We start from the raw sequence: 15,242 nt of genomic DNA, 5'->3' as shown, positions 1-15,242 counted from the left end.
GGGAAATACAAACCTCACTGCATGTGGATGAGGTTTCCGACACAGAGGAAGAAGTAATCACAGCCTTCTCTCATCATGTGCTATTAAATGCCTTTCCTTTTCTCTACTTTCTGGTTTTTCTTGCCTGCACCTTTCTCCCCTCCCTTTTCTCTTCCCTGTATCCGGTCCTTTCCAAACGAGTTCTGTACTTTGCACTGGTCTGCAAAGCTTAGAGTGCATGGCTAGTTACCATACTGTCTCTCTCTCTCTCTCTCTGTTTCTTTCTCTGTTTTTTTCACTCTCTCTCCCTCGCAGTGAAAATATGTGTGAGAGGACTTTGGGCAGCAGCTACGTCAGAGGCAGAGAGGAGTCGAAGAGAGAGAGAGAAAGAGAGAGAGAGAGAGAGAGAGAGAGAGATGTGGAGCTGAGTTGACAAGCAAGGCAGCGTCTCACTCGCACTCTGGAGCATACAGCACTGAGCCTCTACTCTTTCCTTTCTCCTCGCTCTCTCACTACCTTCACTGGAAGACTTTTGCGCTGCTTCTTTTCTGGAGTTTGAGGAACCACAGCTTCATTTAGAGTTCGCAAAGGTAACAGAAGACCAGAATAAACACAAAGGATGGAGGAAAAGAAAGCGCAGAGAATGAGAAAGTGTTAAAAGAGACAGGATTTGTGTAGGGAAGCGGGGGCAGGCAGTGGGAATAAAAACAGTCAAGAAAAAAGTCTGCAAGCACTGAAAAGTAAAAAGAAAAGTGAACTCTGGAAAACTCGAAGAGTAAGGCTGAGAAGCAAGACTCAGGTCCACGGGAAGTGTTGCAGTCCTGGCGGCCCACATGCCCATCGAGTTTGTGTGCAAAATCAAGTTCGCTGAAGGAGATGAGGCCAAATCGGCCCCACCTAAAGGAGGTGGTGGCAACCCAATGGACAACGGAGCAGGTATGGCTGACCTGGCTGCTTTTGCTAGCTCTTCATCTCTGCATGGCCTCGCCCAGGTGTTGGGGTCATCAGGATCAGGCCGAGCAAGCATTAGGCGGACAGTATGGGCACTGGCTCTGCTGGCATCATTGATGCTCTTCTTATATCAAGCATCTTGGAGCACAGGTACCTACCTGGAGCACCCACATGTGGCGGCACTGAGTGAGGAAAGCCGGCGTGAGCTTACCTTTCCCGCCATCACGCTGTGCAATGTCAACCGCTTCCGCTTCTCTGCACTCACTGACGCTGACATCTACCACCTCGCCAACCTGACCGGGCTGCCGCCAAAAAGCCGTGGTGGCCACCGACCAGGTGAGCTGCAGTACCCACCTCCGGATATGCTGGACATCTTTCAGCGTACTGGCCACCAGATTGATGATATGCTGAAGAGCTGCAACTTTAGCGGACAAAACTGCTCAGTGAATGACTTCAGAGTGGTGAGTATGACACCCTCCGATTGGCTATGCCAAGTAGTTAATCGCATTTGCTCATTGGATTTTCTTGTTGGGTCTTTATTGGTTTTCGAACATTAAAGCTAAGGTTTTTTTTTTAGTTGAGCAACAATGTTAACCTCCAAACCTTTTTAACTGACAGCCATTTGAATGTCATAACACCCCCTGTTGATGAACTCTGTCCAAACATATTGTATAGTTTCTCGTTTCATATGCACTATATGCATTTTTTTGGATTTGCAGTCTAATGCACCTATTTCAGAGATATTGTGTTTGACATCTTGTTTTTGCTCTCAGATAGCTTTGAAAAACCTTTTGCCGAATGGCCAGACATGAATCCTCAATAATATGTGTATATAAGTGTGACTGATCAAAACATCTTGTGTAAAAGCTATGTGGCTGCTGAATATAATACAAATATATATATTTTTTTTTAATCTTGACATAATTGTGGTTTATAATTTGAACAAGATATATATTTTACTGCTAAACTGTAAAACTGAGAGGTTGATTTAAAAATGTTTCTATTTTGGTCTAAACTCTGTTCTATTTCTCCTTTTCTGCTTGGTATTGTAATATTGCTCATAGTAAAAAAAATCATTTATAGAAATATAAACAGATCAGCCACAACATTAAATCCATATGCATTATAATGTGTAGGTCCTTTTGTGCAACCAACACAGTTTTAGTTTGTTGAGGCATGGGGTCCACACTGAGTACACCTATACTGTAGGTGCCCTTTGGTACCTGAATTCTTTGTTGTTTAAACCATTTCTGAACACTTTTTTTTGTGCCAGGAAGCATAATTTTGCAAAAGAGGCCACTCCCATAAAGGCGTAATGTTGCCATGTACCTATTATGCTTCCAGATGCTATCTCTTTTATAGGTAAACAACGTGCAGAAACCCACCAATCCACATCATGTAAAAGAGAAATGCTATTTTTCAGACCAGGCCATGTTTTTTTTATTGCTCTTTGGTTGACAGGTTCAACCTGGGTGCTGTGACCAGTCTATAGCTATGAAATTGTGGCTGTAATGCACTGTGCATTCTGACAACATTATGTTATATCCAGCATTAACCTTTCAGCTATAGGGATAAACTTATAGGGACTTATTTATGACACGAAAACGCATGTTCGCAGTCTATTTAATTATGTAAACCCGCTTTGGGCCAATGTCCATTGTTAAAAATGCTAGAAAAATATAAATAGAACTGAATTAAATAGAATAATTTGTGCTACAGTAGCTCTTCTGTAGGATCAAATCAGGCAGTCCAGATGTCAATTGAGCACCCATGACCCTTTGCCAGTTAACTATTGGGCCTTCCTTTTGCATTTGTACAGGTGCTACTACTGCATACTATGATATGACCCAGTTGTCTAGCTCTTTTTCAAAGATACTCACATCCTTACACTTGCCCATTTTTTCTGCATCCAACACATTAACTTCAAGAACTGATTATTTTCTTGCTGCCTAATATACCCCAAACCTTTACAGGTGGCATTGTAACAAGAAAATCAGTTTTATTCATGTCACCTTGCAGTGGTTTTTGTCCGGTTGTTCTGAAATTTTCATTACATTACCAGTGCTGCTTCTGTCTTCTATCCTCTTCTGAACTCTTCATCGCCTACCTCTGTCTCTTGCTCTTTCTGTTACATTACGGTTTGTCTCTCCTGACGAGGAATGTTATTTTGGCCACAGAACAAATTAAATATGCAGGAGATGGACAGAAGACATGATTCTTGCATTAACCAAATCAGCTTAGAGGAGAAATGCACGTCAGACCATGTCTCTGCACAGCCTTTGGAATACCTACAGTGTGCTGTGAAAAAAGTCTTTAATTTGAGAAATTAAGCTTCGAAAATCTTACATAAATATTTCAACTACTAGTATCCACTGAGGCTTGTGGTCTAAGTGGGTGTTTTAATAGTGGGTGTTTGTTTCAATATACACCCAGTTGCCACTGTTTATTTTAGGTTTTGGAGCTTTATTTAAGATTCGGTTGAGGTCAGTTTGCCTACAGTTTACTTTTTATTTTTTTATTTATTTCCAGTGCACTTTATGTTATATAAATTCCTCAACATCTGCAGGAATACATCCTGGATGAGAATCCTTTTTATCCTTAATACACTTCACATTACACTGATCGTAAATAAATGAGCTCTAAGTAAATAAGCGGTGTGACATCACTGTCCACTTCCGTACAACGTCTTAATGCCGTGGAACTCAAATGATTTTTACAGCTTAAGTTTAACAAAGCATAATGCTCGAATCCTAAAATGTTAATTACCCTGAGTGTGTCTACGTTCTACCTTTCAGAAAAAACACCACAATACAATGTAAATGTCTGGGTGCATATATGGTGTGTGTGTGTGTGTGTGTTATAGTCCTTCCTCACCTCTTATTCTTCCATCCTCTCACAGGATTATTGCTTGTTTTTTTTTTTGTTATTCCTCGCTTGTTTGGATGTGAGGTTCAATTCGGCTGCACTCCATGAAACCATGTGTGTGACATATTGTCTCTGGATTGTCTTGTTATTCGCGAAATCCTGCCGAACATATCGAACAGGATTAGAGTTGTTCGAACACGATCAGAATGCGAAGACCTTCGAACAGGCAGAGGACGACTCTTTCTATTTTCTCTTTAAAACGTGAATTTTTCCCGATTGCCTTGTGGTTTTCGATTAAACAATCTAATTACAGTAGCAGAGATAGTAGCTTGTATTGTGGCGCTTCGGGAGTAACATGAGCTAAAATGCTTCGCCTAAAGGATATAACAGAGTGAGAGTGAGATTAGGGACACACTCATCTCAGATTAGTGCATTTTGTGTGTGTGTCTGTGTGTGTGTGTGTGTGTGTGTGTGTCTGTTTGCATGTGTGTGCTTGTTTCATATGTTTGTAGTGAATATGATAACAAAGCCTCATGCAAGACTGGATCTCAAACCACTTCCATCTGTTGCACGGATGTGTGGATATAAACAGAGAGGTTTGTTTCAGTCCCTCTAATCTCTCTCTCTCTATTACCGATCTCTTTCTCCGACATGCTTGGTGGCCGCTCTTGAGTGAGTAAATAGCACACTAGCTTCGCACAATTTAATATCATTTAATAAAGGGTAAATGTGCATAAGGTCAGAACGGTTTCATCTGAGTGGGCTCCCGTGCGCTTTTTTTCTAAATAGGAAATCTGAAAAGTCACACACACACACACACACACACACACACACACACACACACACACACACACACACACACACACACACACACACACACACAAACGTGAATGCCCGCACGCATCTGAGCAGTCAAGCTTATATGAAATTGCAATCGATATTAAACTTTAAATCAGTTGAGATTTGTCGAAGTGCCTCACACACGACGCCTGTGTCCACATTTGTCAGCGTGTGTATCATTGTGCACGAGGTGTATGTGTGCGTTTGTGTGTGTGTGTGTGTGTGTGTGTGTATGTGTGTGAGTGTGTTTGCGGCAATCTCTTCTGCAAATAATGACTCCACACAACAAGCTGGGAGACAAACAAAAGCAACAAGCTAACCCCCTGAAGGTCACCAGAAGCTCGAATCATGGATAAGCTTGCGCCCCAGCCGCTGTCTTTCGGCGCCGTAATGATTTTGCGTGTTTGATTTTCCACAGCAGAGCCGCATAAATTAGTGAAAGTCATGTAAAACATTAATCAAAGCTTTCCCAAGCTGGGGGTGTAATGGATGGCTCTGTCCTTGCTACGCACCTCATCAAGACTTTAACTAATCACCTATCACACGCTCAGACAAGCGCACATCACGTCATGTAATAGCTTTAGGGTAGCACGTGCATTCACCTGTGTTTCTGTGTTCGCTCAAAAGCAAATCTAGGGAACCATCTCTTTGAAAGATCCTCAGGCCATCACGTCCGCACTTCTACGATATGCAACAAAATGAGGATGGAGCCATATGAAAAATTGACCATGCAGCTAACATTATTTCAGTGAGTCATCTGGTTTCAAAAAGGAATGCCATTTAAATGACACTGCAACAGAACTGCAAATGTGCATTATTTATTTTTCAGACCAATCAGAAGCCTAGAACAGGCAGAAATTGTGAGCGGGCTATTAATTTCTTATGCGTAGTTGCTGAGTAGGTTTTAACAACCAGAAGAACAAAAAATAGACCCTACTTCTTATCAGCAAATGCAAAATTTTTTATTGCTGTATGCATATTTAAATGTAATGCATTTTATGGTGGTGCGGCGGTAAGTATAGTGTACGCCCACTGCTTGCTGGACTACACACATTGGACGACATGGGAACAATGTTTACTAGGTGGATTAATTACTGTGCATAGTGGGGATGTGCAACTCTTTAACTAAGGTCGATGCAATTCGCATCTCGATGCATAGCCAACGATATGATACAGTAAAGATACATATGAAGCAGCTACCGATGCGATGAGATACAAATCAACCCTATTACGATGCAGTGTGATCTGAATTTGATTTGATTTATCACAATGAGATTGAATGCAAGGGAAAAAAATATGATGCTTTGCAATTCAGTATGGTACAGATTGTAATCATTTCTTTCGTTCAGACAGACAGAAAATCATAAATGTACTAAAGAGCCTTCTGACTTCTTACACATGGTTCTTTCACAAACAGGACTTTGTAATGCAAAAAAAAAAATAAATAAATAAATAAATAAATATATATATATATATATATATATATATATATATATATATATATATATATATATATATATATATATATATATATATATATATATTAAAGATGCAGCTCTACCTCTGCCATGTTAATCTATATTCTATGTGACTTTCAGGACATGCCTCAGTCTCCATAGTGTTGTGATACATCTTTCATGTAGCAGCAGTTTATCGAGGAGAAAGTAATCTACAGTCAATCTATAAAGAATTAGTCACAAATTATTGGTCACTTTCTAAATAACAAAAGTATAGTACATCTACTAATAATTATATATAAACAAATAGTTTTAACCAATGCAAATATGTTAAAAATGAAGCCGATGCTAACTTGTATCGGATGCACACTATTTTTAAAATACAATGCCAATCGGTCACTCTTACCATCTCTAGTGCATAGATGACAGATAAAGAAAACTAGGGTATGTGAAGCTGTCCTATAACTTTTCCTGCTCTCAAATGATGCACACTATATCATCTCACAGTCAAACACGTAGGCTGAAAAGAAAGACGCCACCGTATTCAGACCCGAATAATATTTAAACTTGGAATGCAAGGCTTGAGAAGAAAGCCTTAGTTCATCTCCCTCTCTCTGGGAATTCATACTCATTCATTTCTCTTAGACTGTATTAATGTATTTAAATAGCAAAAGGGCTGAAGCAGTTGATATCTGCTGGCGATGTTAGATGTGAAGGCTAAAATTTAATATATCTATCAATGGCTCAAAAATGAAACTATTAAGCTGGAACGATGCATCATGATTGAGTAATAAGAGTGATGAGAAAATACAGAAGTGGCAGCACAGTGGAGATTGTCTGTTCAACATTAAGCAGGTTTTATTACCTCCAAATCTTAAGAGTTTTCCAATGCTAAAACACACCTGATCTAACTGTTTATGTAACAGTTAAGCTGTAAATGAGGATGCCCATGTGTGATGAGGGAAATTAAAAATTTCAACCATTGCTTGTTGAGTCTGACCTAAGGTAGCTCTTGTTCTCTAGATGGAGTCGGACAAAAGTTTAAGGTTTAAATTGTGTTTCCTGTATTTCTGTAGTTTTGGTTCCAGTGGTTAAGATGTTGGACAACTGATCATAAGTTCATGAGCTAAATCCCCACACCACCAAGCTGCCAATGCTGGGCCCTTGAGCAAGGCCCTAAACCCTCAACTGCTCAGTTGTATAAATTAGATAATTGTGAGTCGCTCTAGATAAGGGCATCCGCCAAAATGCCATAAATGTAAATGGTAATTGTATTGTACATTACTGTTCAGCAGCCAGGGTTACGCTTATAGTAGGAGCTAGATCAGGTCCAGGATATTTTTGTTTGTAGCAAAGACTTAGAAATGTTTTCAAGAAATTTTTTAATTTTTACACATAACATCATTGAAAGTTAGCTCTTTATTTTTTTAACGCATATTCTGCAGTATAGAACGCACCTAATTATAACACATCATTCACATTTTCTTATTGCTGAATATCACCGGAGAACAGAAGTCCTGTTCTAGTTTTCCTTTTTCCACATCCTCTGCTCAGAAACAGACGCTCTTTGCTGACATTCAGGTCTAATTGGTTGCTTATACTCTGATTAACTGACATGTTTACCTAGATTACCGTGTACTTCATACTTCTAAATTCTCTGCACTGCGCACTTGCAGACTACATTATCTGTGACTTCCTGAAACACATCCTCTATGGCACTATTGATAAAATGTACTCCGAATGACATTCTGAGTCATAGGAAATGAGTCACAGACGATGAAGTGGTTTATGTTCAAATACCCAATAAAGTCACATTTAGCGCCACTTCCAACTACAGGATCTGTTATTTCGAAACGTTAACCCCTGCATAACTTGTATTAAAACCACCCCGAAGTGATGCAAAATACAGCAAATGATAGGTGTTGGTTTTCCTTATATATATATACCAGTTCTATTGTTGTCTTCTATTAAAATGGAATTTGAATAAATGCTTTGTTCCCAAGAGGGGTTGAAAATGAGAACAGATAGGATCCAACAGTAACAGCTGCAGGCTAAAGCTTCTGTTTTTTGGAAACTGGTGATGCTCACTGATAACATGGTTCGGCTTTTTAAATGCAGAACTGCAGATTTCACTGTGTGTTAGCTTCAGTACTCCTTTTGCCATAGGATTTTGCATTTTCAAAACTGGAGATTTCACATTTCATCTTAGAAGAAGAGACACACTTTATGTTTCACATATTCACCAATCGTTACCTTGTAATTTAATGGAAAAAAGTATGCAAAAACAATGTTGACTAAACAAGCAACTGAAGAGCAGCCAATTTTTTTATAAGCATAAAAGTTTTGGGAATAGCTCTCCAGACATGAGCTGTGTCGTTCCACTACATGTGTTTAAATGTGAGGTGATGTTACTTTGTACTTTCATTAAAGTTTTAGATTGGACAACATTGCTGGCCCTAGAAAAGCACTGTATATAAATATAAATAATTGATTATAATGTTTCATACCACCTTTTTTTTATTATCAAATTTGCTAAAATGCTTCAGGGAGAATGTTCTTCAGATCAACACAGTCTCAGGCATGTCATGATATAATCACAAACTTTAAACTAATGCTTCCTGTTCACAGACACAGATTTTCCTCTTTTTCCGTGTCACTCAGCACAACTGTCTCCGTAGCAATGAAGGCAGAGGATCATGGGTAATGCTAACATAAATACTAAAGCTAAACTACCCCCCCCCCCCCACACACACACACCATTTGTACCAGAGAATATATACGGTTAGGGTTAAGATTAGGGTTAAGCTGTAATAAATGTTTGTGTCTCCAATTAAGGCAGTCTCTTTAATTAATCTGGAGAATATATTTACTGCATTTTGACTGGAAGAAAACTTTGGCGGAGGCACCAAAAATACTTCCTATTGAAATTACATTACAAAGAAAGTCGTCCTGAGTGACATGCACAACGTGGGAAAGTTGTGTCTAACACGTATCAATAGATTACATTTCGTGACTATATCATGCAATGTCGTGAGACTGAGCTGTTTGAACAGAGGAGACAAAACTGGAGCTTTTTGGCAGGGCATGTCAGCTGTACAGTATGTTCACAAAAAAATGGGACAAAAATGAAGTTTGCAAAGAAAAGAACAGAATACCAAATAGGAAAACCAGAATACCAAATAGGAGGATTGAGCATGTTTTGGGGATTTTTTGCTGCACTGGGACCCTTGAATCTGTACAAGGGACTAATAAATCTTAAAACTACCATGCCATTGTGGAGCAAAACGTACTGCCCAGCTTCAGAAAGCTCTGTCTCAGTCGCAGCTCATGAGTCCTCCAAAAAAATAAAGAGAGGCTAAAAACAAAAATATTTTAAAGTGGTCTTCTATGATGCTTGTTCTGAATCTGATCCAACATGTACTGTATGGAAAGAGTGGAACCATGCAGAGGGCACACTTGAAGAAAGAGGGCCAAAGTACCTGTTAACAGGTGCAGGAGTGTTTTTGAGAGCTATGGATATCACTTGTTTGCGGTGATTAGCATCAAATGCAATCTATGTCACTATTTTTGTCCATGCCAATTCTAACCGTTGCATTATATATTCTTTTGAATCCAAAATCAAAAGTAAAGTTGGATTTTTATTAAATACGGAATAAACAACAATGGACGGCAATTTATTTTGTCTATTTTATAGCATTTTTTTTTTTTTTGTAGCATTATCTGTTTTGTAGTTTCTAATTATTTCCATGCAAGTTCTTGTTTTTTCGAATACCAATACCAATGGTACCAATACATTTGTTCATTTCTGTACATAGCTGTTTTTTGTACAAATTGATTTTTCATCCTGGTTCTGGGAAGATCTAGTCTAGAATAAAAAAAAATTAGTTCCTGTGAACAGAGAAAGAAAGGCTTCGATGCTTGTGCATAGTACACTGGGTAACAGGCTTTGCGAAAGATGCTTTGTGCATTTGCACACCCGCTCATTTGTGCAATCATTCAATCAGCTAATCGTGTGCCGGCAACTAGACTGTTGGAGGTTTGGCAAAACCTTGCTTCTTCTAATAACTGTCCAGGTCTCATTGTGGCCTGAGATTCCTATTTCTGGATTCCAGGGACAGAATATGAAGTGGTGTTTTGCTGTTATTGCAAAATGGCCTCAAGGTTCAATGTATTGTGCACCTCCTGAGATGGCCACAATGGTTGAGATTCCGTAGCCTTCCTTCGTCTTCAACAAACTTGACATTTACTGTATGCTTTTATGTTGTTTGCACCACTTTTCTGTATATGGTTGTGTGTGTGTGAGTGTAAAAAAATCTCTGAAGATCAGCAGCTTCTATGTACTTTAGAAACAATACCATTAAATGACTTGTCCTGGATGTCAGGGCTAACAATTTGCTGGTGTGTGTATGTGTGTGTACTGTCTGCTGCAGTGACTCGTACTCCTACAAGTGGAATGCAGATATCTTACACAGGAGGAAATTCACAGGGCTAATGATGAATCTGATGCGTTATGAGCCACGCAAACACCTCAGCCACAGGTGGTGTTAAGACACAGCCTACGTGGAGTGTGTCGGCGATGAATCAGCTATGAAAATGCTACAGCATTCGGCACACTGAAAAAGTGTGTTCGGCTGGATTGCTGTCTCTCTCTCTCTCTCTCTCTCTCTCTCTCTCTCTCTCTCTCTCTCTCTCTCTCTCTCTCTCTGCCTCTCACTTGTTTTTGGTCACAATCTTTCAGTCTCAATCTCTTGCTATTAAGCTCTATTAGAAAACAGGCAAAGATTGTAACTTCTTATTCGTTCTGAAATATTAAGCAAGGGCAAAAAAATGTTCCCCAATGTGGCTGTGGCTCAATTAGATGAGCTTCACCTCTGGATTGAGGGGGTGTGGGTTTAAACCCCAGCAGCGTCCCCAGGATTTGAAAGGTGAACTTCCCGGGAAAAATTATGGAAGGTTTGGAAGGTTTAGGGTGGCTAAAAGAAAAGGTAATTATAGGGTTTGGAAATGGGGGCAATATATGGGCAGCTGCCCCTTATGGTCTGAGGGGTTAAAAAGTGGGGTTATGAATCAAAAAAGAGGTTTTAATTAAAAAGTGGCTGCTTAGTGGTTAAGACCTATAACTGCTCACCAGTAAGTCATTTTGTATAACGTCTGCCAATTGCATAAATGTAAATGTTCTCTGTGTAGTTTTCTGTCTCATTCTCCCTCTGTGAGTTTTGTGTCTGTTATGCACCTGTTTGTCATTTCCTGAATGCTAAACCAGAGTTTTGTTTGCCTTCGGATCGAAATGTGTAAATGCCACATGTGTAAATGCCACATTAAAAAATCCCTGTGTTCTCATCTATATACAAATTAGGAATGCATCACTGGAGTCTCTGCCTAATGCCTCCTGTTAGACATCCAGCATCTCCCATTTCTTTTGTCTGTTCTCAAAACAGTGTGAAAAAAGTACATTATGTAAAATCTTTTATCTGCCCTGATTTTTTTCCCCATCACAAAAACATCTTCTTTTTTCTTCTTTCACTCGTACATGGTGCACTACCTGATTATATCTCCTTTAAACTATTTTTGAAACTCTCGAGAAAAAAAGGGTTGTCTTGTTTTCAACAGTTTATCCTATTAAACTGTTAAAATTCTTTTGTTTCAAGGGCTTCTGTCAGCATGTCACTGAATGTTGAAACAGCATAGAAGAGCAAAATGCAAGCAAAAATGCAATGGATGCCACAGAATGACATGATCTGTTGGCATCTGTGACCCAGAAAAACATTCTGATTGATTTGTCAGGTGCTGGAATAATTGTACTGATTGGATTAGACGTATATGATAGGGTTTTTATTTATTTATTTATTTATTTATTTATTTATTTATTTATTTATTTATTTATATTTAGCATCGCTGAGTTGCACTGATCTGGCCTGGGGTTCTGACCCATTTTTGGCACACTAGGAAATTCAGAAATGGCAATGCAGCTGCATCCTCCTCTTCTTTAATCACACAGAGAGTGTGGGAATGTTATCATATGCCGCATGGAGCATGTGCCAATGAACGTGTTTCAGTTTTCGACTAAAAAGTTCTAAAGTCTGTTAGGGAGCCAAAAAATAGGTCAGAGCCCCAGGCCAGATTAGTGCACCTCAGCGAAATACAAACCCTTACTCTGGGCATTTACCTACAGTAATCCAATCACGATGATCATTTTGCTACCTGCCAACACAATCAAAGTGAATGAACAAGACTTAGAAGTCTGTAACTCTACAGATCATGATTATATAAAGTCTATTCCATTGTTATCAAACCTTTATCTTCTGTGTTTTATTAATGGATTAAATCTCCAGAAATCTAACAATACTATAGAAACTTGAATATGATTGAAGGAGTCTGCACTGCACGGCAAGATGTACCTCAAAGCAACAGCACATGTTCAACTGCAATCACAACTACACTATTATATGAAACGCAATTCCCTTAATGCTTTTTTTTTATGTCTAGAAGTGCTTAACAAATGAGATCATTATTTAAAACAGTGTTTAAATTGAGTGACATGGTCAAAACATGTTCGCTTTAAATGGAAAAATGGAACTTCTTCTACCTGTCAATGCTTGGGGCAAAAATGTTCGCTTCACTGTCCAGTTACATTTCTCATTTGTTAGTTAAGTGGGAAACATCTGTCAAGTGCTGCCAGAAAATACAGGCAGACTCATTAATTCTTCAATCATTCATCCTTCACTTCTGACATAAAGCCAAACAGCAATGTACATTTATATTTATATGTACATTGCAATTTGGCTTTATATATATATATATATATATATATATATATATATATATATATATATATATATATATATATATATATATATATATATATATAAAATAATGCAAACAAGTCTTGCTGCCTAGCTAATAATTACTGTTAGCTTTCACTTATGACTAGCCATGTAAACAATTTACGAAATACAGGCAGATTCATTAATTCTTCAATTATTCATTCTTCACTTCTGACATAAAGCCAAACAGCAATGTATACACACACACACACACACACACACACACACACACACACATATATATATATATATATATATATATATATATATATATATATATATATATATATATATATATATATATATATATATATATATATATTCATATGTCTTTAACAATTATACTCTGACTTTTGGTAGCCTGCATAGTGGATCGGATGCCAGAGCTGTAAATATACATTTTGTCCCATAATTGTTACCAATAGACAAAGCCTTTGCTTTTGGGAAATCGAATTTCTGAAATTTACCCATTACCCATTTGCTCTGTTTTCGTCATAGTATCAAACCGATATATATAAAATAACACAAACAAGTCTTGCTGCCTAGCTAATAATTACTGTTAGCTTCCACTTATGACTAGCCATGTAAACAGTTCTAACCAAGCTCCATTTAAATCGCATTCGGTTCATTATCCTACAGAGAAACATTTCACAGCCGTAAAGTCTTAGTGTATTCATGCTGAAGTGAGAAATAACAAAGGAATATTGTGCCAACATCATCACCACCCTGAGAGAATGAAACTTGAGGCAGAACAATCAAGATCAGAATCCACATAATGCAGCTCGGATGAAGTCCAACAAATTAAATCCGAACTTTAGTGCGAGATACGTTAAAGTGTAATCATCTCTGCAATGGAAAAAGAATATCTCTAATTGAGATTAAACAGGAGTACAGCAATGCAGAAATGGAGAAAGGCACATATTATGGAAAGAGAAGAGTCTCTGAGGGAGTTGTGGTTCTACATACCTCGCCAACCACCCACAAACCTTCCCCGCACGAGTTATTCACACAGCTCTTCAAGCAGTGGGCTAGTTTGCAGAAGTGTGATTCAGATGAAATCTGATTTGTGGGGGGAAAATATATGAAGAAAGGCAGAACGACAGGGTCCATCTGCAATTGACGTGCCAAGGAAACTGAGTAATTACGGGTCTCATACTTCAGGATAAAGATGCTAATATTTCAATTCGTTTATTGAGGCAAAGATTTTCTAGAGGGGTAATTTCTCCCAATTGGATATAAATATTCATATGTCTTTAGCAATTATACTCTGACTTTTGGTCAGGGTCCAGAGCCTATTATAGCCTGCATTGTGGATCGGATGCCAAAGCTGTAAATAGACATTTTGTCCCATAATTGTTACCAATAGACAAAGCCTTTGCTTTTGGGAAAGCTAATTTCCGAAATTTACCCATTACCCATTTGTTCTGTTTCCGTCATAGTATCAAACCACTTTGCACCTCGGTTTAAAAGGCTTAATAATGATGGCTGCAGTATTGCATGGCCTGCAGCTTCAAAGACGAAGCTGGCCACAGTAACGGGATTTAGAGATTATATTTCTAGACCGGCGGTAAATCTATGGAACCTTTTGAAGTTGTCCTGGCAAGAATGCAGCACTGCAACCTTACTCAGCAACATGTAAATAGCAGGGTGTATGGGGGCTGAGCGAGAGATCAGGAGCTGAAGAACTCCTTGGCCTTGCTCAGCATGGATCATAACGCAAATCTCACAGCGCTCTAATGGTGCCCTACTTCAAAGTATTTCACCCGGCTACTTTCGATCAGCACTTTCATCTAGTTTCAACCGAGCTACTTTCAATCAACTCTCCCTTTAGTTACTGCAAATGTAGCAAAGCGTGTGTGTGTGTGTGTGTGTGTGTCTGTGTGTGTGTGTGTGTGTGTGTTCATGCATTTTTGTGTATAGATGATTCTTAATTATGTAGTTAAAGACTGAGGAAATTAAAATAGCACTCACTTCACTGAACGGTCCTTAGTGAATGCTGTGGCTAATGAGTTGTGTGTTATCTGGGAGCAACACTGAGTAAATACCCTGGATGTGCAATTCATACTTGACTTCACTGTAGCAGCACGTTTTCCAGTTTGACTTCGGATCGATTCCTTAGTGAAGCTAGTTTAAACTCAACACAACTCAAACACGTCAGAAATGGGAGGGAATTATGCAGTGTCAAGGATGTAAAGTATTGAAAAATAGAAGTAATTACATTTGTTCAAATACATCATGTGCATTTACAAACAAAAATATTTCACATTTTTGGTCAATTTGTAAACCAGTCACATGAACATGTCTAGCTGAGAACAATGATTTTATC

At 38.6% G+C, this 15,242-nt stretch overlaps 1 protein-coding gene across 1 annotated transcript in view; it reads left to right on the top strand.

Moving 5' to 3' along the window:
* Positions 1-348: 348 nt before the first annotated feature.
* Positions 349-15,242, top strand: part of asic4b (acid-sensing (proton-gated) ion channel family member 4b) — a 59,430-nt gene continuing 44,536 nt past the window's right edge. The window contains exon 1 of the mRNA XM_083524125.1: positions 349-1,391. Coding sequence (XP_083380251.1) covers positions 813-1,391 — 579 coding nt within the window. The 5' untranslated portion in view covers positions 349-812. The remainder of the gene's footprint in view (positions 1,392-15,242) is intronic.

The sequence above is a fragment of the Silurus aristotelis genome, assembly GCF_946808225.1.
Source record: "Silurus aristotelis genome assembly, chromosome: 2".
Taxonomy (NCBI): Eukaryota; Metazoa; Chordata; class Actinopteri; order Siluriformes; family Siluridae; genus Silurus; species Silurus aristotelis.
Note: the sequence above shows the minus strand (reverse complement) of the source record. Positions and strands in the feature narration are given on the sequence as shown.